This window comes from Mirounga angustirostris, unplaced genomic scaffold (assembly GCF_029215605.1).
Source record: "Mirounga angustirostris isolate CCGP_5_RB_7025 unplaced genomic scaffold, mMirAng1.0.hap1 SCAF_2, whole genome shotgun sequence".
NCBI classification, from domain to species: Eukaryota; Metazoa; Chordata; class Mammalia; order Carnivora; family Phocidae; genus Mirounga; species Mirounga angustirostris.
Genome location: NW_026991710.1, coordinates 106,822,116 through 106,847,650, shown reverse-complemented (window position 1 = coordinate 106,847,650; position 25,535 = coordinate 106,822,116). Strand labels below are relative to the sequence as shown.

Sequence of the window (25,535 nt, the reverse complement as noted above, 5' to 3'; positions counted from 1 at the left end):
CATATGTTACTTACAACATAAATACACATTATTTACATGGTCAAAACCTCAAAGACTCCAGCATGTTTTTTCCATGATTCTCAACATGTCTGAGAAGTAGGGAAAACAATAAAAAAAGCATAAATATACCACACACCATTTATATTTTTGCTTTTAAAAGACTGTTCAATACAAATATATGAACACAAAGTTTGGGGGTATATGTTCTAAGAGCAAAGTCCGGTGTACTATTTTAATCTATGACCAGTACATTTTAGAACTTTCATTCTGTTTTGTCCTCTCATTAGAATACATCCATTATGGTATAGATTAAAACTGTCTTTTATAGAAAGGCTTTCTGAGGAAGTTAGATTAAATAAAAAAAGTCACTTTACTTGAAAGCCAACAAAGTTATTTATTAGACTTATGCATCTAAAAGGAGCTTTAATTATTCAAAACTCGGAGCTGGATTAGAAAACATCAAAAGGATGGAAGAAAGACACTGTAATTTCTGTTTGATGTTATCTGGCAATTTGTCATTTTCTCCATACCTAAGTGAAGCAAAAGAAAAAAAAAAAGACAAAAACATAACTTAATTAATTGGTTTGTATGAGACTACCAAAAGGCACATGCTATTTCTCAGTAATTCTTCAATGAAAGAGGCACCTCAGAAAAATTACACAAAATTATTTAAGTAGATACCTAAATCAAGTTAAGCATATCCAGTTTGTTTCCTTTTAAAATAGGCCACTTTCTAAATGTATTTAAATAATAAAAAGAAAATTAGGTCAAAAACTTGAGCTGACTTGAAAATTGGATTCTTCATTAAACTGAAGGCCCTAATCTAAAGAACATACAAAACTTTATTAAATCATTTATTTCAACATACAGAGAAAACAAAATTATATAGCAAAGGGCTAAATCTCAACCATTATATTAAGAACTTACCTAGTTGTTTGACCATTTGGTGATGTATAACTGATAGAAGACACTCCTGCCTGCACGACCAACTGGGACCCATCATTGAACTGAACCCACACAGCTCCACTAGTTAACTAGAAAAATAAGTGTGCAAAATTACTATACAGTAGAAGATTTAAAGTTCTTAAAAGGTATTCATGTTTAATAGGACTTTCATACAGTTAAAAAAACCAATGCTCAGAGCTCTTGGGTGGCTCAGTCAGTTAAGCATCTGACTCTTGATTCTGGGTCGGGTCATGATCTCAGGGTCCTAGTATCAAGCCCCGTATAGGGCTCCCCACTAAGCAGGGAGTCTGCTTGCCTCCCTCTGCACCCCCACTGCTCGTGCTTGAACGAGCGTGCGCTCGCTCTCTCTTAAATAAATTAAATTAATCTTTTTTTTTTTAAAGATTTTATTTGACACAGAGAAAGAGAGAGAGAGAGATAGTGAGAGCAGGAACACGAGCAGGGGGAGTGGGAGAGGGAGGAGCAGGGAGCCCGATGCAGGGCTCGATATAAGGACCCTGGGATCATGACCTGAGCCGAAGGCAGACGCTTAACGTCTGAGCCACCCAGGCGTCCCAAATTAAATAAATCTTTAAAAAAAAAAAAAAAAAAAGCAACCCTCTCAGAAAACTACAAATATGGGATTGTGATGGTAGTAGCACTGAGAATATTCACATCTTTTCTGATTATTCCTTTAATAGCTATGGCATTAAAATATTAAAATTATTCTAAATGAATCCTGTTTCCCATTCATTTCTACTATGATGTCTGAGTAGTTTTGTGTCCTCCCCCCCCACTCCAATAGCATTTCTTTCTTTCTTTTTTTTTTTTTAAAGATTTTATTTATTTGACAGAGAGAGACACAGTGAGAGAGGGAGCACAAGCAGGGGGAGTGGGAGAGGGAAAAGCAGGCTTCCCGCTGAGCAGGGAGCCCGATGTGGGGCTCGATCCCAGGACCCTGGGATCATGACCTGAGTTGAAGGCAGACACTTAATGACTGAGCCCCTCCAATAGCATTTCTAACCAAGAAGAGATTTAGGAAATAACAAAAGTAACATTTTCTTAAATTAGGATTTCCCTCTATTCTTTGTTCTTGGGCTACAGAATCTCTCTTCTGCCTGAGAACATTACACCTTAGCCTTTGCAACTTACTCCTTTAGTCACTGATATTTGATATAGTCACTAATATACAATGTGGCACTCCAAACAGCAGAGAGAACACATGGTCACTGGAATCAAACAGACCTGAGTTTACAACCAGACTGCCAACTACCAAGTAAGACTGTGCAAGTCAGTCAACAGTTATAAGCCATAATTTTACTATCTATAAAAGGAGGTAACACCAACTTTATATATGACAATATATGTGAGAAACATGGTACCACATAGCAGGTACTCAACAAATGCTGAGTTCCCTTCATTTATTTCCTACCCTCATAAAGGTCTAAGATGCATTTTTCTTCACTGGTAAGTAAAAATTACATGTACTATGCTCAAGTCTCCAATCTTCAAGCTTTCAGATAATATATACATATAGGCTCACACCTACATATAATTCTGTAAGTATGAAACTCAATGTGGACTTAATTTTTATTTATTTATTTAATTTCTTTTTAAAAGATTTTATTTATTTATTCGACAGAGAGAGACAGAGTGAGAGAGGGAACACAAGCAAGGCGAGTGGGAGAGGGAGAAGCAGGCTTCCCGCTGAGCAAGGAGCCCAATGCGGGGCTCGATCCCAGGACCCTGGCATCATGAACTGAGCCAAAGGAAGACACTTAATGACTGAGCCACCCAGGATCCCCTGGACTTAATTTTTAAATGCAAAAATCCTTTTCTGCCAAATGAGTTACTCTAGTAATAGATTAAAAATAGTTTGTAAAACTAAATGTCATGAACATCATTCTCAATTCCCAATAAGTAGCCATTATGAGACACCTCTATTCTGTTTGTTTGTTTTTTACGATTTTATTTATTTGAGAGAGACAGAGAGAGAGAGCATGAGCAGGATGGAAGGGCAGAGGGAGAGGGAGAAGCAGGCTTCCCACCGAGCAGGGAGCCCGACATGGGGATGACCCCAGGACCTGAGATCATAACCTGAGCCGAAGGCAGACACTTAACTAACTGAGCCACCCAGGCGCCCCTCTATTCTGTTTTTCTTAATTTATTTTTTAAATTGAAGCACAGCTGACATACAATGTTATGTTAGTTTCAGGTATACAACATAGTGATTCAACAGTTCTGTACAGCACTCAATGCTCACAATCTGTCACAACACTATCACAGTATTATTGACTATATATTCCCTATGCTGTACTTTTCATTTCTGTGACTTATTTATTTTACAGCTGGAAGTGTGTACCTCTTAATCCCCTTCACCTAGTTTGCCAATCCTCCTCCCCTCTGGCAATGACCAGTTTGTTTTCTGTATGGATGAGCTTCTTTCTGTCTTGTTTTTTAGCTTCCACATGTAAGTGAAATCATATATTTGTTTTTCTCTGACTTATTTCACTTGGCATAATACCCTCTAGGCCCACCCATGTTGTCAAAAATGGCAAGATTTTATTCTTTATTCTTATGGCTGAGTAATATTCCATTGTTTATATACACATACTTTTTTTTAATGTATGTATGTATGTATAGTTATTTATTAATTAATTTTAAGTGGGCTCTATGCCCAATGTGGGGCTTGAACTCACAGCCCTGAGATCGAGTTGCATGCTCTATGGACTGAGTCAGCCAGGCGCCCCTACACATACATCTTCTTCATCCATCTATCAGTGGACATTTGGGTTTAAAACACTTGTTTTTAAAACTGTAAAAACAAATGTCAAAAACAAATCACTTACGTCTTACCAATCTATTAACAATACCTAGAGTTCTCCAAGTGTGTACAAATAAAAAATGTCTAAAATTTTAACATAACTAATGTAAAAAAAGGTGTAAAATCTTTCTCGCAAAGAGAAATCTTTAAAATTATTTATTTATTTTTGATAATGGTGTAATGACTGTGAAAACTAAAGAAATTCATACTGAGAAAATTCACTTTACTATAAAAACTTCTCACCTGTGTAGCCCAACCAACATTTTTCACAAAAACAGATTTCAAAAGTTGTGCTGATTTAGGAAGACATTCTTTTAGACTACTAGAAGAGATGTTTGTTCCAGAAGCTGCAGCCGTAAAGCCACGTCCTTCATTTGTAACCATCTACAAACAGTAAAAGACAAAAAGATATTATTCCTTAGCATTTTTATAAGCCAACTTCAGCAAAACTGAAAAATGACTAGATTTTCATTAGCTGAAAATAATTTTCAATAACAAAGTTAAAAAATTAAGATATAATCACATAATAAACTTCAGATTTAAATTAAAATATTAACAAAAAAATGCAAGTATATAACCGCATTACGGAAAATTAGAGAAATACAGAAAAGAAAAATCAGTTGCTGTTTTCATTTAGGTAGATTTCTTTTGCCTTTTTTTCCCCCAAGGTACAATTTTTCATAACTGCAATTACAGTATATACGTATATGTGTATGAGTATACACAGATCTATTTCTTTAATGTTGCATTTTTCTGTATTGCTATATAGTATTTATAGGCATGACAGTTCACTGAATAAAAATTTAATAAGTTTATGTAACCAATGATCTATCATGGATATTAAGGCAGTCAATGATATTTTATTAGTAAAAATAAAATGATACATATAGTAACATATTTTGCTTTTTCCCAGAGGGGACAGGTTAGGCCTCACAGGGGTAACATTTAAACTGAGACCTGGGGGCCCCTGGGTGGCTCAGTCGTTAAGCATCTGCCTTCAGCTCAGGTCATGATCTCAGGGTCCTGGGATCGAGCCCCATGTCGGGCTCCCTGCTCAGTGGAGAGCCTGCTTCTCTCTCTCCCTCTGCCTGCCGCTCTGCCTACTTGTACTCTCTCTCTGTCAAATAAATAAAATCTTTAAAAAAATAAAAATAAAAAAAATAAACTGAGACCTAAAGGATGAGAAAGAATTAGCCATTAAGAGGTTAGAGAAAAGTTCCAGGTCAAGTGAATAGCAGGTGAAAAGGCCCTGAAAGTTTGATTTACTTGAAGAACTAAAGAAGGCATAGACAGTACAGGGTAAGTAGGCAGGGGAGAAGTAGACAGATGATAGTAAGGCCATAGTAAGGAATTTAAATTTTATATGAAGGGCATGAGGCAATCACTGAAGAGTTTAAAGTATAGAAGTGACATATATTTACTTACAGAAGGATTAAGTATTGGTGCCGGTTTTGGATAAGCAGCACTATTCATCATTTTATTCAAAGATGCTCTATCACTTATCAGGTAGTTTGAATCCACAGGAGGAGGAGGTGATAAGGCCTTAGGTGAACTAGTATTACCAGGTTTTCTGAAGAGGAAAGAAATGTCTGAATATATTCCCTTAAAGCTTTCAAATTATAGAAAACTAAAAAATGTCCATAATGTAAACACCAAACTACTTTTTTTTAACATTTCCGATACATCTTAGACATATTTAAAATTTTTTCAAACACTTACCTTCCTACAATTATTGGGAAAAAGGGAGCACTTCCACTTTTCTTTTCCTCTTCTGAAATTATGGATTCCAGTGCTAAGCAAATACGATGGCCCTATTTCAAAAGAATAGTGCTGTCATTATTTCATCTGTCACTTGGAATCACTATTAATTGGTATGAAAACCTACCACAACTAGGTACATACCTCATTTGCATGATCCATATACATTTGTATTTCCCCTTTCAAGCTATTAATTTCACTTTCACCTTTTAAGGTATAAGACTTCCCAGTCTTTTCAATCACCTGAATTAAATCTTCGGTTTTGTGTATCTTTGCTCCTTAAAGAATAAGAAGAAAACTACTCTTTTATCATTTCTTTAAATATTCCTGTTTATATTCATTATCATACTAGTGCATAAAGATCAAGGTATTATTTATATTCACTCACTGAACATTAATAAAATGAGGCTCTGAATGTATTCAGTAAATATAGGCCATCCATTTTTTTCTGCATATATCTGGCTTAAGTCTGATACTTCTATGATATCTTAAAAAATCACTGATCTCATACAAAAACATAACTGAAGGATAGCTATAATTATATATGTACCGTGTGAGTGTATGTGCTAGGTGTCCCTTAAAGGGAGTTTTACCGATTAAAAAGTAAACCATCTTTATAGAATAGATTTAGAAAATAATATTCTCTAGTTCAACCCTATCCTTTTGCCACATTTCTAATTTTCATCATTTGGTATATGTCCATTTGAGTTTCTATTAAGAAACAGGATATTTATTTCAGGTGATTCTGTACTACCAACCTGAATGTTGTTAAATCTAAGCTATTTAGGGAAAGAGGACTAATATACGTATTGGAGAATAAGCTGTTTACATGAAAGTATATATAAATAAATTTGGTTAACATATTTAGCATATAGTACACTGTGCTGTGTAATTAATTTGTATGAATATATAGTTTATAAACTTGTGGTGCTGAATTTAAAAAAAAAAAACACAACTACTAAATTATAAACTAAAGGGAAAAAAATTACCATTTCTAAATGGTACTTACCATCATAAAACCAAACCTCAAAATCAGCATCAGGGGAATTCTCCATCAAAATGCATTTAGCATATCTTGTAAAATAAGTGATTTTGGGTGATTTAGATCTTACAAGGTGTACAAATCTGGAAGCATATTGATATTTTCGCCAGTACTTCTCTAGGGAAGAAAAGAAAAAAATTACCTAATAGTAGGAAATAAAGTGTTGATGTGACATATAAATTCCCTAAGTTTAATATTGATCTCTACTCTTCCTCAAAAATTCAAGTTGATAGGTTAGAAACCTCATTACCAAAATAAAGATATTTTAGTCATGCAAGTCTATTATTGTAATGAAAACTAAAGACAATATAATACAATTCCCAAGAAGTATATAACAAAATCTGATGAATAGTACCATGATTATTTAAAAAATCTCTTTCTTTGACTCATTGACTCCTTATTATAAGTAACGATTCCAGAAAAGTTTTAAAAATTGAAATGAAAAAATTTCTACCTGAGAAATCAGAATCAGACTATCAGGAAAAGATGTAGTTCTTTTTATGTTAGTAAGGCATAGAGTTTTGTGGTCCTACTATTCAAAATTAGTTTTTACAATTCCCTGTAACTATAGTCACTTACAGTATTTAGTCTGGTCTATCTGTTTTGATTTCTAATAGGGTTAGGTTAGATAGGTTTTCTTGTTTGATTCTAAAAGTCACTTCAGTGAAGTCTTACTATTCAATATTTAATTCCCCCATCCATAATATCCAGAAGCTGAACAAGGAGTCAAATTTGGTTAGCCATAATTATAGATTATCATTTATGGAGCATAATAATGCTTTCAAAAGTCAAAAATTGATACTTTATGTTGAATTTTGAACAAGATTCTAGACAAATTAGTAACTAAACAAGTGTACGTATATTTGTGTGATATATGACTAATATTCCATAGTTGTTACTTAAATACGTGATAACACAGATTATGAATAAACATTGGATTAGTAAATTACACCACATCTCACCATATATAAAGTATGAGAACATGAGCTGCAGCCTGGCTGAAGCAAGACATTTACAATCGATGATATCCACACATACGGAGTTTACGTATGTATAAATCCATTATCTAAATTTATTCCCTGGTAAATTTACATACCTGGTAAATTGTCAAAGCTGTACCTACTGATGTTGTCAGTAGGGGGTGGTGGTCTATCAGCAAGAGGAAAACCTCTTCCATCATTGGGATAATAAACAGTGATCTGCCAAAAAGTTTTTTTAAGAATTCTAATTATATGCCATTAAGTTAAAGTGCTATATTTTGTTAATAAAATTATGAAAAGAGCTCACATGTAAAATTAAATATTATTTTATTGAAAATGTTAAATATTCCCTAGAAGTAATTATTTTGCCTTTTTTTTTTTTTAAGATTTTATTTATTTATTTGACAGAGAAAGAGACACAGTGAGAGAGGGAGCACAAGCAGGGGGAGTGGGAGAGGGAGAAGCCTGAGCTTCCCAGATCCCAGAACCCTGGGATCACGACCTGAGCTGAAGGGAGACGCTTAACGACTGAGCCACCCAGGCGCCCCAGTTATTTTGCTTTTCAAACTTAAGCTTAAAGTTTAGATTTGCTACAAGCTATAATTATTTTTAAAACCACATTAATTAAATATATGTAATATGCTATTTTAGTTTTTGAATTTCAGAGATACTATCACATTAAGAAAACCAATTTTTAAATATTTTAACGATATCCTTGTAGAACGAATTGGAATGCTAAATGCTTAATGATGATTTAAAGTTGCAAAATAAAGTAAAGCCACATTACCGTATTTCCATCACTAGATATCTGAAGAACTTCTTTCACATATTCTTGAGATGTATGCTCCTTTAGAAGCTCCACACATACCTCCTCTGAATCAAGTATGCTGACCTAAAAAACAAAAAACTAACATTAGTAACAATTCTCTTGTTTACTATAATAGCTCTGACATATATAACACTTAAAAGTACTTAACCATAGCAGAAACAAAAATTCAAGTCAAAATCAAATGGCTGCTTCTCTGCAACAGTCTACACCACAGGTGTATTTGAGCACAATTGTGAAACATAAGGAGCAAAGGTAAGAAGGCATAATTAAGTGTGAAATGATAACCAGAGAGCAGAACGAAAGCAGAAGGTAGGGGTGGAGAATAAGGACTTTGAGAAGACAAAAGCAAGGCAAACAAAGGCAGATTGGGTGAAACAGAAAGCAAGGTACAAACAGGAGGAAGATGGAATTAAAAAATTAAAATCGCTATTCCCAATTCATACATCAATTTAAACTTTAAACTTGATTTTGTGTATACTTTTTCTTTAAATAATTCCAGGTGTTAAAAAAAATTTTTGTTTTTTAGTTTACCTTTTTCATTTGAGACTAAATACCAAAACAAGACAAAAGCAAAAAGCAGTATTAAATATTAATTTAGTAATTGCAATTGTAAATAAAATAATATTTAACACAGTATTTAGCCCCTGTTATTTTTAAATGTTTCCCATTATCAATAATTTAAAATTCAAAACTTACCAGTACCAATTCACCATTCTTAAAGTAGTCAGAAGAAAACACTAGCTATTTTTCCATAAACTCCCGGTCTCTTTACTTTTAAATGAGTTTCTCATGTAAATATCAAAAGTACAGGAACTAAAAGAAACATATTAGATACAAGAAGCCACATACTCAAGGAAAATACCACATAGTAATTTAGAAAAATGATAGACATACCACAGCCTTTTTGGTTTTCTGTCTAATCGGTTTTAACCTGTAAGCAGTCAAAGGAGATGTAATGCCTCGTAGTGTACGTTTCTGATAACCCAATGGTGGCTCCATACCCCTAGTCTTGCTTTGTTCAGAAAGAGGATCTGAGCCAAAAATAGATTCTTGTTGAATTATCTCCGGTTTACTTTGAAATGCAGTCATATATTTCATGGTATTCAGCTGTTTTGCAGGATGCACATTATCAGAAGCATCAGGGCTCTTTTTGGCTCGCGTCTCAGTCCAAGCATTTCTTGATGTGTCCTGCCAATCTGGATGGCCTTGGAAATCTCTGTTTGGGCTAATGCTGTTGTATTCAGTATTTTCTCTTAAATGAGCTGCATTATACACAGAATGGAGCAATTTAGTGAAAAATGAAAAAAACAAGTCTACACAACACAATGTCATGCTAGTATAATTTTGTTTTGAGGTACAAAAGAAATCTAGTAAAAAAAATGCTTATAATATTTCTAACAAATAAGCAGTTTTAAGATAAGACATATACAAGAATGATGGGCCGCCTGGGTGGCTCAGTTGGTTAAGCAACTGCCTTCGGCTCAGGTCATGATCCTGGAGTCCTGGGATCGAGTCCCACATCGGACTCCCTGCTCGGCAGGGAGTCTGCTTCTCCCTCTGACCCTCCCCCCTCTCATGTGCTCTCTCTCTCTCTCATTCTCTCTCTCAAATAAATAAATAAAAATATTAAAAAAAAAAAAAGATAAGACATATACAAGAATGACTTTAAAGATTTTATTTATTTATTTGAGAGAGAGAGAGAGATAGAGCATGAGCATAAGCAGGTGGGAGGAGGCAGAGGAAGAGGGAGAAGCAGACTCCCCACTGAGCAGGCAGACCAATGTGGGGCTCAATCCCAGACCCTGGGATCATGATTTGAGCAGAAGGTAGACACTTAAACGACTGAGCCGCTCAGGCTCCCCAAGAATGACTTTAAAAGAACATTTTAATCCAGAATGCAAAGATATACCTTTATACTCCTAAAACTAAGAAAAAAAAGATATTAATATGAAATTCATTTTTCAATCAAGGCAAAATCAGGGTCACTTACTAATTCTAAAATAAGTAACTGCCAGTATTCCAACAAGTACAGATTTGAGGAGCTCCCAGGTAATCATTCTATGTAATATGTAAATGTATCCTCTTTAAGCTGAGGACTGTCATCATCTTTACTTATAAAATATGCAAGTAAAAGCAAAAACAGTATATGAAATAGTTTTCATATTATGATTAATATTTAATATTACAAGGGTATTTGCCCCACATTTTTTAAGAGTTCTTGTTGAATTTTACCCATTTATATTTTATATGGTTTTAGAGTTCACATGGGAATATTATTTTTTTAAAGCCCCCAAATGATTAGACTATATAGATCTGATTAAGGCAATTTTTCAAATGCTAAACTGTAAAAATATATATTGCATTTTTTTCCCTAAATGACTTGTTAGTGCTTTCCTTCCTCCTACTTCCAATATGATAGAAATATTTTGTACCAAATAATATTCTTTAAAATTGCAGCAGCACTACTAGATTATAAACAAGCTTATTTCTCCATCTCAGATATATCCGTATTACCAAATAGAAATATCTATCAACACAACAGAAGGTTAAGTGCAAGATTAAGTACATGGCAATCTTATACTTTAAAAACCATAAACTTGAATTATTATCATCATCAAGTACACATAAAAAGATTAATTCCCTTTTGGGCTCTTGAAAATAATATATTTTTTAAAAAGAAAAAAAGAATAGATGCTTGCGGTAACATAACAACTCTGCTTAAATTATAGTCATATTATGTACTCTTTGAAGTAATATAATACTTAGTACGAAATGATCTCCTCCTCCCCATATGTTTTCTTTTTTATTCTCCCTTTTTTTCCACGGTTATTTCCAACCCACCTTCTGTGAGTCTGTCATATTCATTAATAAGAAATGTTGAACTGTCAAACTCTGAATCTAAAATAATGACCTGGATGACAGCTGTTTAAAAATGTTTAGGTTTTGGGGTGCCTGGCTGGCTCAGTCAGTAGAGTATGTAACACTTTTGTTTGTTTGTTTGTTTGTTTAGAGATTTTATTTATTTAAGAGAGAGAGAGAGAGAAAGAGCACAAGCAGGGGGAGACGGAGGGAGAAGGAGGCTTCCCGCTGAACACAGAGCCCGATGCAGGGCCCGATCCTGGGACCCCGGGATCATGACCTGAGCCAAAGGCAGACGCTTAACCGACTGAGCCACCCAGGCGCCCCAAGTATGTAACTCTTGATCTCAAGTTTGTGAGTTCAAGCCCATGTTGGCCTGGAGCTCACTTAAAAAAACAAAACAAAACAAAACAAAAAAAACCCATTAAGGTTTTAGTAGCTGTGTACTTTAGTGTATGTAAGGTCCCACTGGTAAACCATGATGTCCACATCAGCTTCTACTTAAAAATAAGGCCAATCATCTTTTGATTATTTTATAGGCACTGATAGTAGGTGCTTCTTACAGATAGGCTGCAAGAACAGAGAGATAAAGAGTAAAGTCTATGAGCCAGACTGCTTGTATTGGAATTGTGGCTCCTCTGCTTATAGGCAGTGGTATAGCTTGGAAAATTAAGCTCTCTGCAACACAAATAAGATAGGGCTAATGATATTATCTTCATATTTTTCTTTAAAAGATTTTATTTATTTATTTGAGAGAAAGAGAACAAGCAGTGGGGTGGGGCAGAGGGAGAGAGAGAAAAGCAGACTCCCCGCTGAGCAGGAAGCCCGATGCAGGGCTCCATCCCAGCATCCGGAGATCATGCGTGACCGAGCCGAAGGCAGACGCTCAACCGACTGAGCCACCCAGGCACCCCTAGCTTCGTATTTTTTGTGTGTGAGAATTTAATAAGTTAGTATTTGTTAAGCATTAAGGACAGTAACTGATATAGCAAATACTCAAAATGAGTAAAGTTATTATTACTGTTATTGTAATATAGTTTATTGAAAATGTATTATTATTATTTTTTAATGTATTATTTTCTTTAGAAAACCCAAACAGAAAACTCACCCTTTATTTGCAGATTCCCAAACCACTGTTGCACCATTTCAGTCTGAGACGTTTGGTCTGGAAATGGAAAAGGAGTTTTTCCTGGACAAAGATGACTGGAGCTAAACAGAGAAAAAAAATTCCGATAAACTAATAAAAAAATTATCAGGTAATGACTTTTGAAGATAAAAATATTTAAAAAGGTAGTTATCTTTTGATCTGAATACCTAAAAATTTTAGAGTAACTATAGAAACCAATATTTGCATAATTAAATGGTCTCTAAGAAGCTAAACTTCCAGATCAAAATGCCAATGGTACTGTGACAATGTTTCTACACAGCTATTGCCATCTTGTAATTTAGGCATAAAAATCAAAGATCAGAAAAAGGAAAAAATAAACACTACAATCATTAAAAAATTGCCTTCATGTGAGAAGCAGTCAATAATATGATTACTCATTACTTGCTCAGCTTGTGTGTGTGAGTGTGTGTGTGTGTGAGAGAGGGATAGAGAAAGACAGAACAGTTACTATCAGAGTACTTTAGGGATCAGACACGTTTAATATGATACTTTGCACTGGAGACCTGCTTCCTATAAAACAAAAAATGAAACAAAATTCTCAAGTATTAAACACATTCATGAGCACATACACTTATTATGAAAGAGGTTTTTTGTGTTTTTTTTAAAGATTTTATTTATTTGACAGAGAGAGACACAGCAGGAGAGGAAACACTAGCAGGGGTAGTGGGAGAGGGAGAAGCAGGCTCCCCGCTGAGCAGGGAGCCCGATGCGGGGCTCGATCCCAGGGCCCTGAGATCATGACCTGAGCCGAAGGCAGATGCCCAATGACTGAGCCACCCAGGCGCCCCTATGAAAGAGTTTCTTAACTACAATTAAAAATCATCATTCTGATTTTCTTTCTGATTTTCTTTCTAATAAGAAATAGAAATCATAGCTAAGAAGTACCCCAGGAACATCTGACAATATTAGAAAAAATTAACCCTCCTTAGTTAGATGCAGCTTCCTATTTGTACTAATATAACATTTATAGAAAAATAAAATGTTTTTGATAGAATTCTTCTTACCGTGCTTGATCATTATCAGGTCTTTCAAAAGATCCAGAACTATTGGATGTCTTTTCTTTAAAGAAGTGAAAAATATTGGTATTGCTGTTTATAGGTGAGTATCTTTCTTCATTTTCATCTACTCCTGATCTTTTGGATTTTGAAAGCATTTCTGCTGAGCGACATCGTTCCATTGTAAATGTTTTTGCTCGAGACTGACTATTAGAAGTGCCAGATCTATCAGAGGAATGGGCTCTACGAAGGTATCGAGAATGTGGCCTTTCTTCTATATCCTGGGTCACTCTTCCCCTTCCACTATTACTGGTTTCTTGTTCTTGATTTCGCCACTGAGTATAAAGACTGCTTCCATCTCCTGAAGAAGAAAAATCACTTGAATTTTTATTCTTTGGAAATATCGTCACTTTATTTGGGAGTGGCTGACCAATCAAAAGTCTTCTTCTGTCAAAGAAACTACCACTTACACTGGTACTGGAAGAAGCTGTAATTGCAGTAGAAATTGTGGCATGTCCACTATCAATTGAGTCTTCTACAGTTCCTAAATCTTTACTTTTTGTTGAAGAATTTCGGGACATAAAAGGATGGTCTAATACTGAAGACAGACTTAAACGATCTGCTGGATTTCTACGAAGTAACTGGTGAATAAGGTCCTTGGCCTCTCTTGTCAAAAAAGTTGGCATTTCATAATCTGCCAATACTACTTTATTTAATGTGTTCTTGACTGTGTCAGTGTCAAAAGGTGGTCTCCCAATAAGCAATGTATAAAACATACAGCCCAAGGACCAAACATCAGATTCAAGTCCATGTGCACTTCGAGTTGCAATTTCTGGTGAAATGTAATTAGGAGTTCCACATAATGTATAGTGCTTCTCATGCGGCATTTTCAATTGAGTTGCCAGCCCAAAATCAGCAATCTTGATGTTCATATTACGAGTAAGTAAGAGGTTAGAAAGTGTGAGGTCCCGGTGTAATATACCATGAGAATGGAGATACAACATTCCTGTGATGATCTGGTGCATAAAGTGTCGAGCTGTTGGAATGCAAAAAATAAAATTTATAATTTAGAAAATCTGATTCAGTATTCAGAATCTTAGAATTCAGTTTTTAGAAACCCAAGTACATGTGCCACAGTATTACATTAGAACACCAGCTTGCAGCTTAGTTTTACCAACCAAAGTACTATTATGATAATTTTATAATATCCTTTAAGTCCCCTTAAGACAACTGGGCCGTTGAGTAAAATTTAAATACACAAAAGAAAAAGAGCAGCCACCTACCTTCATTTTCTGAGAATGGTTTCATTCTGTTCTTTAGATACCTGTTCATTTCTCCATTATGGCACATTTCTAATACTAGATACACATAATTGTTATCTTCAAAATAGTTATACAGCTGAAATGTAAAAGGGCATAGTAAATGATAATATACAAAAATTCAATGTCCTTGGTCACTTTTATAAAATTTGTGTTACCTCCAAGATAGAAGGATGTTTCAACTGGCAATGTATTTTCACCTCATTCTGGACTCTCTGCACCATTCCAGCTTTGTACATGGCTTTCTTATCTATCTAAAAATAACATGAGACATTTAAATGTTGATGATGACCTTCCAAATGTGAAGTTTTCAGAAGTTAACTCTGGAGAGAAAGTATACTTTAAAATATTCTTACGTCCTTTTATCTACTTCTTTATGAGGTCAATTTATTCTATTGCCTGTTTTCCCCATGCACCTAACAGAGTGCTTGGCAGAATGGACATTCAGTAAAAGTTTACCCAATGCATTCTAATATCCCTTCCCAACTTAAAGAATTTAAGAGCACAACTATCATATCTATAACAAGCAACAAAAATCTAGCCACGCTAGATTTAAATAATCTGTCCCTCTTTTTCTACTAGACAAGCTTTTAAAGTAAAACTTCCCTTTCCCTCCTGGTTTAGATTAAGTGATTCTTAATTTGTTTATGATACTCCTATTAGACTGACCCCCTAACAATCAAAACATAGTATTTTAGAGTGTTACAAGTGTAATATAGAAGTAGCACAAGTCCTACTCATTATTATAAACAAATTATTTGTTCTTTGATTTCTATCAATTGCTACAAGTTTGCATAATAACAAGTACTAGGTCTAGTGAACATGAATGAAAATAAAACACTTATTTAAGCACAGTCAAGGATCTCCTAACACATCTGTAAGGTCAATCGCTGGACTTGGCACTATTGTCTTCTGCATAAGCAATGGGTTCTCGCCACCCTTAATTAAAAAAAAGCCTCATAGGTAAAGAGTTTCTTACAATTTAAGTCACCTCTCTAATTACTTGCAAAGTAGAGGTGAAAAGTTGATTAATATATTCTTACCATTTTGATTGCAACTTCCAAACCAGTGTGAATGGACTCAGCTCTGTAGACACCAGCAAATGATCCTTTACCAAGCAGATTCCCAACTTTAAAATCCTTTAAAGTTAAAATTAAAGATATGTGTGATGACTCACAGGAGTAAGAAAGAAGACAGGAAGAGACTGGAAAAAGATGATAAAATGGATCAAGAGGGGAATATGAATTCAAAATTCAAGCAGGTATTACACCTCCATACAGCAGGTGTCTGGGGTGGGAAGCATGCTGACGCCTTGCGGGGATCCCTGGAAGTCCAGGCTGGGCTTCAGATACAGCGCGCTAATGAACCGCTTTCTCCACCTCAGTGCAGCTTCAGCACCTTGCTCCCACCTCCAGCCAACCCCTGGGAGCAGAGGGCTCCGCTGGAATCCCGCCGCAGCTCCCGCCTGAGGTAACCGCCATCCCCTCGGAGAAGCGGGTGGCAGTTTTGCCCTGTTCTAGCGCGGCAGACCCGGCGGGATAGCCTTGGTGTCCGGAGACGGACGGGCGGGGCCGCGAGCGACCCACCTTTCCCCCAACACCCCAGCCGGAGGGGCGGGGCGCTCCGCCCTAGGCAGCCTGGCCGGCGGTTGGGACTCTCCCAAATCACCTCGGCGCCCGCCCCGCAGCCGTTAGATTCGCCTGGTCCCCTTTCTGCCGCAGTCTCGAGTCCTGCCACTCCGACTACCCCGCCCCGCCTCCACCCTGCCCTGCAGACGACTGCCAAGACTTTTCACCTCGATCTTCTCCCCGATGCAAGTCGCCATATTTCCAGGCTCAGGCCTGTGCTCCCCAGGTTAGCTTCCTTCACGCAGTCCCCTTGAGGCAGCGCTCCAAGCAGCCAGCCGGTCTTGGCGCCCATCAGGCTTGGCTCTCTAGGCCGCCGCTCCGGGCGACGGCTGCACAGCCACTGAAAGGCCTCCCCGGCACCTTCCGAGACCTGGGCGCCGCCTCCGCGCTCCCATTTTGAAAAACTCCCGCCGGTTGCCGTCCCAGCCGGGCTGGCCGTGACGTCAAGACACCGGGCGCGCATGCGTGGCGGGCTCTCCTGCGCGGCCGAAGGGGCCTAGAACCGGAAAGGCTCTGGCGGCCCTGCAGCCTTGCTGGGGAGTGTTGGCAGTCAGGCTTCCAGACGGCCGGGTTTGCTGTGGATAAAAGAGCTAGACTGAAGGATGAGACGACCGGTAGGCTGCTCACTTGACTGTCCGGAAAACTATCTCCATTTCTATAAAGATTTTAAAACGATTTTTAAAAGTTCAAATGTTTAAATTAAAAAAAAAAAATCATTACCTAGCTTAAACACCCTTTGTACCTCTGCGTTTACTCCATAGATTTTCCTAACTGTAATGAATGTGTATGGTGCTTTAAGAAATTGAACTCCATTCTTTATTTTGGTAAATATAGCAACTTACATTTAAGAGATCCCACACACTTTATGCAATGTATTGATTAAAGGAGCCTTCTATAAGGTTGGAATGATCCACTTTTTGCAGATGAGAAAACTGATATTTATTAAGGATTTAAAACGAATGACACCACAAACTTAGATATTGTGTTTTGTGTTTTTTTTTTAAAGATTTTATTTATTTATTTGAGAGAGAGAGTGGGGAGTGGTGGTGCTCAGTGCTCAACATGACAACACCTATTTCACCCATAACCCCTACCCTCCTCTCTTCTGGTAACCATCAGTTTATTCTCTATAGTTAAGAGTCTGTTTCTTGGCTTATCTCTCTTTTTTTCCTTTGATCATTTGTTTTGTTTCTGAAACTCCACATATGAGTGAAATCATATAACTTACTTTGTTCAGCATTATACTCTAGCTCCATCATGTTGTTGCAAATGGCAAGATTTCATTCTTTTTTATGGTTGAATAATAGTCCATTCTATATATACCACAGCTTGTTTATCCATTCATCAATCAGTGGATACTTGGGCTCCTTCCATAGTTTGGCTATTGTAGATAATGCTACTATAAACATCCTGGTGCATGTATCACTTTAAATTAGTGTCTTTGTATTTTTGGGGGGGGTGCAATTGCTAGATCATAGGGCAGTTCTATTTTTAACTTTTTGAGGAACCTCCATACAGTTCTCCAGACTGGCTGCACCACCTTGTGTTCCCATCAACAGTGCAAGGGGGTTCCTTTTTCCCCACATTCTTGCCAACACATTGTTTCTTATATTGTTGATTTTAGCCATTCTGACAGGTGTGAGATGGTATCTCATTGTAGTTTTGATTTGCATTTCCCTGATGGTAAGTGATGTTGAGCACCTTTTTATGTGTCTGTTGGCCATTTGTATGGCTTCTTTAGAGAAATGTCTGTTCATGTCTCTGTCCATTTTTTAGTTGGATTATTCATTTTTGGGTTGTTGAGATTTATCAGTTCTTTATATATTTTGGATACTAATGCTTTATCAGATATGTCATTTACAAATACCTTCTCCTATTCCATAGGTTGCCTTTTAGTTTTGCTGATTGTTTCCTTTGCTGTGCAGAAGCTTTTTATTTTGATGTAGTCCCAGTAGTTTATTCTTGCTTTTGTTTCCCTTGCCTCAGAAAACATATCTAGAAAGAAGTTGTTGCAGCCAATGTCATAGAAGTTACTGGTATGTTATTTTCTAGGATTTTTATGGCTTCAGGTCTCATATTTAGATCTTTCATCCATTTTGAAATCACTTTTGTGTATGGTGTAAGAAAGTGGTCCAGTTTCATTCTTTTGCATGTAGTTGACCAGTTTTCCCAACGTTTGATGAAGAGACTTTTTCCCATTGGGTATTCTTTCCTGCTCTCTCAAAGATTAATTGACCATAAATTGTGCGTTTATTTCTGAGTTGTCTATTCTGTTCCATTGATCTATGTGTCTATATTTGTGGCAGTATGATACTGTTTTGATCACTACAGCTTTGTGATATAAATTGAAGTCTGGAATTGTGATGCCTCTAGCTTTTTTTTTTTTTTCCAAGATTCATTTCACTATTTGGGGTCTTCTGTAGATCCTTACAAATTTTAGGATTTTTTATTCTAGCTTTGTGAAAAATACTGGTGGTCTTTTGATAGGGTTTGCTTTAAATATGTAGATTGTTTGGGTAGTATAGACATATTAATAGGATTTGTTCTTCCAACTCATGAGCATAGAATGGTTTTCCATTTCTTTGTGTCATCTTCAATTTCTTTCATCAGAGTATTATAGTTTTTAGAGTACAGGTCTTTCACCTCTTTAATTAGGTTCATTCTTAAGTGTCTTACTATTTTTGGTGCAATTGTAAATGGGATCAATTCTCTTTCTCCTGCTTCATTATTGGTGTATGGAAATGCCACAGATTTCTGTACATTGATTTTGTATCCTGACACTTCACTGATTTTATCAGTTCTAGCAGTTTTTTGGTGTAGTCCTTCTCGTTTTCTATATATAGTATCATGTCATCTGCAAATAGTTCAAGTTTTATTTCTTCCTTACCAATATGGATGCCTTATATTTCTTTGTGTTGTCTGTTTGCTGTGGCTAGGACTTCAAGTACTATATTGAATAAAAGTGGTAAGAGTGGACATCCTTGTCTTGTTCCTAACCTTAGGGGAAAGGCTCTCAGTTTTTCCCCATTGAGGATGATGTTACCTTGTGGGTTTTTCATATATGGCGTTAATTATGTTGAGGTATGTTCCCTCTAAACCTACTTTGTTGAGGGTTTTTATTATGAATGGCTGTTGTACTTTGTTAAATGCTTTTTCTGCATCTATTGAGAAGATTAAATGGCTCTTCTCCTTTCTCTTATTGATTCGATGTATCATGTTGATTGATTTGTGAATACTGAACCACCCTTGCACCCAGGAATAAATCCCACTTGATTGTGCTGAATGATTTTTTTAATGTATTGTTGGATTTGGTTTGCTAGTATTTTCTTGAGGATTTTGCATCTAAGTTCATCAGAGATATTGGCCTGTAGTTCTGTTTTTTTTTTTTGTGGTGTCTTTATCTGGTTTTGGTATCAGGGCGATGGGAACCTCCTAGAATAAATTTGGAAGTTTTCCTTCCTTTTCTATTTTTTGGAATAGTTTGAGAAGATTAGGTATTAACTCTTCTTTAAATATTTGAAAGAATTCACCTATGAAGCCATCTGGTCCTGGACTTCTGTTTGTTGGGATTTTTTAATTACTGATTTAATTTCTTTGCTGATTATCAGCACATTCAAATTTTCTATTTCTTCCTGTGTAAGTTTTGGTAATTCATGTTTCTAGGAATTTATCCATTTCTTATAGATTGTCCAATTTTTTGGCACATAGTTTTTTTATAATATTCTCTTGTAATTGTATTTCTGTGCTATTGGTTGTTATTTCTCCTTTCTCATTTGTGATTTTATTTATTTGGGTCTTTTCTCTTTCCTGAAAATTAATTTTTAAAATGGCAGTAAGTACATAACTATCAATAATTACTTTAAATATAAATGTAAAAGTGCTTCAATCAAGACATAGAGAGGCAGAATGGATAAAAAAGAACACCCATCTATATTCTGCCTACAAGAGACTCACCTCAGACCTAAAGATGAATACAGAGACTGAAAGTGAAGGGATGGAAATACATTCACTACACAAATGGAAGGCAAAAAAAGCCAGGGTAACAATACTTATATTAAGACAAAATAGACTTTAAAAATACAGTGTAACAAGACACAAAGAAGGGCATTATATAATGTTAAAATGATCATTCCAGTGAAAGGATATAGCAATTGTAAGTATCTATGCACCCAACACTGGAGTACATAAGTACATAAAGAAAATATTAATGACATAAAGGGAGAAATTGATGGTAATACAATAATAGTTGGGGACTTTAAAAATCCACTTACATCAATGGATAGGTCATCCAGGCAGAAAATGAGTAAGGAAACAATGTCTTTGAATAACACATTGGACCAGATGGACATAACAGACATATAAAGAACATTCTATACAAAAAGAACTCATTCTTTTCAAGTGCACATGGAACATTCTCCAGGATAGATCACATGTTAGGCCACAAAACAAGTCTCAATAAACTTAAGAAGACTGAAATCATATCATGCATCTTTTCTAACCACAATAGTATGAAACAAAAAATGAATCAAGAAAAAAACTGGAAAAAAACACAAACACGTGCAGACTAAACAACATGATACTAAACAACCAATGGGTCAATGAAGAAATCAAAGAAGAAATAAAAAAATACATAAATATGAAAATGAAAACAATAGTCCAAAATCTCTGGTTCTAAGAAAGCAGTTCTAAGAGGGTAGTATATAGCAAACAAACCTAACTCAGGAAACAAGATAAAAGGGACGCCTGGGTGGCTCAGTTGGTTAAGCGACTGCCTTCGGCTCAGGTCATGATCCTGGAGTCCCGGGATCGAGTCCCGCATCGGGCTCCCTGCTCGGCAGGGAGTCTGCTTCTCCCTCTGACCCTCCTCTCCCTCTCATGCTCTTTGTCTCTCATTCTCTCTCTCTCAAATAAATAAATAAAATCTTTAAAAAAAAAAAAGAAGAAACAAGATAAAACTCAAACAATCTAACCTTACACTTAAATGAACTAGAAAAAGAAGAACAAACAAAGCTCAAGGTCTGTAGAAGAAAGGAAATAATAAAGACTTCAGAGCTCCGGGTGCCTGGGTGGCTCAGTCGTTAAGTGTCTGCCTTCGGCTCAGGTCATGATCCTAGGGTTCTGGGATCGAGCCCCTCATCGGGCTCCCTGCTCTGTGGGAAGCCTGCTTCTCCCTCTGCCACTCCCCCTGCTTGTGTTCCCTCTCTCGCTGTGTCTCTGTCTGTCAAATAAATAAATAAAATCTTAAAAAAAAAAAAAGACTTAAGAGCAGAAATAAATTACATAGAGACTAAAAAACAATGAAACCAAAGATAGTTCTTTTTTTAAAACTTTTTTTTTTAAAGATTTTATTTATTTATTTGACAGAGAGACAGAGAGGGAACACAAGCGGGGGAGTGGGAGAGGGAGAAGCAGGTTTCCCCCCAAGCAGGGAGCCTGATGTGGGGCTCAATCCCGGGACCCTGGGATCATAACCTGAGCCGAAGGCAGACGCTTAACGACTGAGCCACCCAGCTGCCCCTAAAACTTTTTTCAAAAAAAATTTTATTTACTTACTTGACAGACACAGCAAGAGAGGGAACACAAGTGGGGGGGTGGGGGGGGCTGGAGAGGGAGAAGAAGGCTTCCCGCCAAGCAGGGAGCCTGATGCAGGACTCGATCCCAGAAACCGGGGATCATGACCTGAGTCAAAGGCAGATGCTTAATGACTGAGCCACTCAGGCACCCCTCAAAGATAGTTCTTTAAAAAGATAAACAAAATTGACAAACCAATTGCCAGACTCATCAAGAAAAAAAGAGAAAGGACAAAAATAAATAAAATCAGAAATGGAGGTAAGAAGTAATAACTGACACCACAGGAATACAAAGGATTATAAGAGAATATTATAAAAAATAATATGCCAACAAACTGAACAACTTAGGAGAAATGGATAAATTTCTAGAAACATACAATCTTCCAACTCTGAACCAGGAAGAAATAGAAAATCTGAATAGACCAATTACAAGTAACGACTTTGAAGTAGTAATCAAAAACTACCAAAAAATAAAAGTCCAGGACCAGATGGATTCACAAATGAATTCTACCAAACATTTAAAGAAGACTCAATGCCAGGATGCCTGGGTGGTTCAGTCGGTTAAGTGTCTGCCTTAGACTTAGGTCATGATCCCAGGTTCCTGGGATAGAGTCCTGCATGGGGCTTTCTGCTCAGTGGGGAGCCTGCTTCTCCCTCTCCCTCTGCCATTCCCTCTGCTTGTGTGCTCTCTCTCTCTCTCTGATAAATAAAATCTTAAAAAGAAGAAGAAGATTCAATGCCTATTCTCCTCAAACAATTCCAAAAAATAAAAGAGGAAGAAAAGCTTCCAAATACATTATGTGAGGCTATCATTACCCTGATAACAAAACCAGACAAAACACCACAAAAAAAGAAAACCAAAGGCCAATGTCCCTGATAAACAAAGATGTAAAAATCCTCAACAAAATGTTACCAAACCATATTCAACAATACATTAAAAAGATCAGTCACAATGTTCATGTAGGATTTATTCCTCGGCTATAATGATGGTTCAGTATTTACAAATCAATCAATGTGATACACATTAACAAAATGAAGGATAAAAAAAATCATGTTATCTCAATAGATGCAGGAAAAGCATCTGACCAAAATTCAACATCTGTACATTATAAAGATTCTCAGCAAAATGAAAAACCCACAGGTAACATCATACTCAATGGTAAAAAACTGAAAGATTTTCCTCTAAGATCAGGAATAAGACAAGGATGTGCATTCTCTTCACTTTCATTCTCCATAGTACTGAAAGTCCTAGCCATAGCAATAGACAAGGAAAAGAAGAGACATTTGTATTGGTAAGGAAGAATTTAAATTGCCACTATTTGCAGATGACAGGTTATGTAGAAAACCCTAGAGACTACTAAACAACTATTAGAATAAGTGAATTCAGTAAATTTGCAGGGTAAAAAATTAATACCCAGAAATCAGTTGCATTTCTATACACTAATAACAGAGTAGCAGAGAGAGAAATTAAGAAAACAGTTTCATTTACAATTGCACCGAAAAGAATAAATTACCTAGGAATAAACTTAACCGAGGAGGTGGAAGACTTATACTCTGAAAATTGTAAAATATTGATGAAACAAATTGAAGATGGCACAAATAAATGGAAAGATATTCTATGCTCATAGATTGGAAAAACTAATGTTGTTAAAATGTCCACATACCCAAAGCAATCTACAGAATCAATGCAATCCTTACCAAAATACCAATAGAATTTTTCACAGAATTAGAGCAAATAATACTAAAATTTGTGTGGAACCACCAGTGACCCCAAGTAGCCAAAGCAATCCTGAGAAAGAAAAAAAAAAGCTACAGACATCACCATTCTAGATTTAAGAGACATTACAAAGATGTCATAATCAAAACAATATGGTACTGGCACAAAAATAGACACATACATCAATGAAAGAGACAGGGAACCCAGAAATAACCCCACATTTATATGATCAATTGATCTATGACAAAGGAGGCAAAAAATATCCAATGGGGAGAAAACAGTGTCTTCAATAAATGGTGCTGGGAAACTGGACAGCCACATACAAAAGAATGAAACTGGACTGTTTTCTCAAACCATACACAAAAATAAACTCAAAATGGATTAAAGACCTAAATGTGAGACATGAAACCATAAAATTCCTGGAAGAAAATATAGACAGTAATTTTTCTGACATCAGCCATAGAAACATTTTTCTGGATATGTCTCCTGAGGCGAGGGAAACAAAAGCAAAAATAAACTATTGGGACTACACCAAACTAAAAAGCTTTCGCATAGCAAAGGAAACTATCAACAAAACAAAAAAGGAACCTACTGAATGGGAGAAGATATTTGCAAATGATATATCTGATAATGGGTTAATATCCAAAATATATGAGGAACGTATACAACTCAACACAAAAAAAGCAAATAATCCAATTAAAAATGGACAGAGGACCTAAATAGACATTTTTTTTTAAAAGATTTTATTTATTTATTTGAGAGAGAGCACATGAGAGTGGGGAGGGTCAGAGGGAGAAGCAGACTCCCTGCCGAGCAGGGAGCCCAATGCGGGACTCGATCCCGGGACTCCAGGATCATGACCTGAGCCGAAGGCAGTCGCTTAACCAACTGAGCCACCCAGGCGCCCCTGAATAGACATTTTTATAAAGAAGACATTCAGGGTGTCTACTGGGTGGCCTGGGTGGCTCAGTCAGTTAAGCATCTGCTCAGGTCATTATCCCAGGGTCCTGGGATCGAGCCTCATGTCGGGGTCCCTGCTCAGCAGGGAGTCTGCTTCTCTCTCTGCCCCCCATGCTCTCTTTCTCAAATAAATAAATAAAATCATTTTTAAAAAAAGACATCCAGATGGCCAACAGACACATGAAAAGAGGCTCAACATTACTAATCATCAGGGATATGCAAATCAGTGAGATATCACTGACACCTGTCACAATGGTACAATGAAAAAGGCAAGAAATAACAAATGTTGGCAAGAATAACAAATGTTGGCAAGAGAAAAAGCACTGGCACCCTGTTGGTAGGAATGTAAATTGGTACAACAACTGTGGAGAACAGCATAGAGGTTCCTCAAAAAATTAATAATAGAAATAGCATATAATCCAGAGGTGCCTGCATGGCTCAGTTGATTAAACATCCAACTTTTGATTTCAGCTCAGATCATCATCTCAGTGTCATGAGATCAAGCTGTGTGTCAGCATGGAGCCTGCTTAGGATTCTCTCTCTCCCTCTGCCCCTTCCCCCACTAACATGCACACTCTCTCTCTCAAATAAATAAATAAATCTTAAAAAAAAAAAAAAGATATAGTATATGATCCAGTAATTCCACTACTGGGCATTTACCTAAAGAAAACAAAGCACTAATTTGAAAAGATGTATGCACCCCTATGTTTACTACAGCATTATTTACAATAGCCAAGATATGAAAGCAACCCAATGTCCATCGATAGATGAATAAAGAATACACACACACACACATGCACGCACACTGGAATATTATGTAGTCAAGAAAAGGATGAGATCTTGCCATTTGCAATAACATAAATAGACATAGAAAGTATTATGCTAAGTGAAATCAGAGAAAGATAAATAGCATATGATTTCACTTAAATGTGGAATCTAAA

The 25,535-nt window shown here is 36.4% G+C and overlaps 1 protein-coding gene and 1 long non-coding RNA gene across 2 annotated transcripts in view; one reads left to right on the top strand and one right to left on the bottom strand.

Moving 5' to 3' along the window:
- Nucleotides 1-369: 369 nt before the first annotated feature.
- Nucleotides 370-16,760, bottom strand: PLK4 (polo like kinase 4). Its single transcript, XM_045880476.3, has 16 exons — nt 16,515-16,760; nt 15,763-15,858; nt 14,878-14,973; nt 14,684-14,798; nt 13,410-14,436; nt 12,346-12,446; nt 9,273-9,640; nt 8,337-8,441; nt 7,666-7,768; nt 6,537-6,686; nt 5,672-5,805; nt 5,489-5,580; nt 5,195-5,339; nt 4,013-4,153; nt 928-1,034; nt 370-530 (listed from the first exon to the last, which is right to left on the bottom strand). Exons 1-16 carry the CDS (start codon nt 16,542-16,544, stop codon nt 428-430), a joined length of 2,913 nt encoding a protein of 970 aa, XP_045736432.1. The 5' UTR covers nt 16,545-16,760; the 3' UTR covers nt 370-427.
- Nucleotides 16,761-16,782: 22 nt separating this feature from the next.
- LOC123848253 (uncharacterized) overlaps nt 16,783-25,535 on the top strand; it is a 44,639-nt gene continuing 35,886 nt past the window's right edge. The window contains exon 1 of the long non-coding RNA XR_006791729.3: nt 16,783-16,961. This is a non-coding gene — a long non-coding RNA (uncharacterized LOC123848253). The remainder of the gene's footprint in view (nt 16,962-25,535) is intronic.

What these genes read in the sequence shown, in the direction of transcription:
- PLK4 (XM_045880476.3), bottom strand. Translation starts at nt 16,544, where the DNA reads ATGGCGACTTGCATCGGGGAGAAGATCGAG. An exon ending in AACATCCTTCTATCTTGGAG is followed by an intron (nt 14,799 to 14,877) that starts GTAACACAAATT and finishes TTTACATTTCAG; the next exon opens with CTGTATAACTATTTTGAAGA. An exon ending in TTCCCAATAATTGTAGGAAG is followed by an intron (nt 5,340 to 5,488) that starts GTAAGTGTTTGA and finishes TTTCCTCTTCAG; the next exon opens with AAAACCTGGTAATACTAGTT.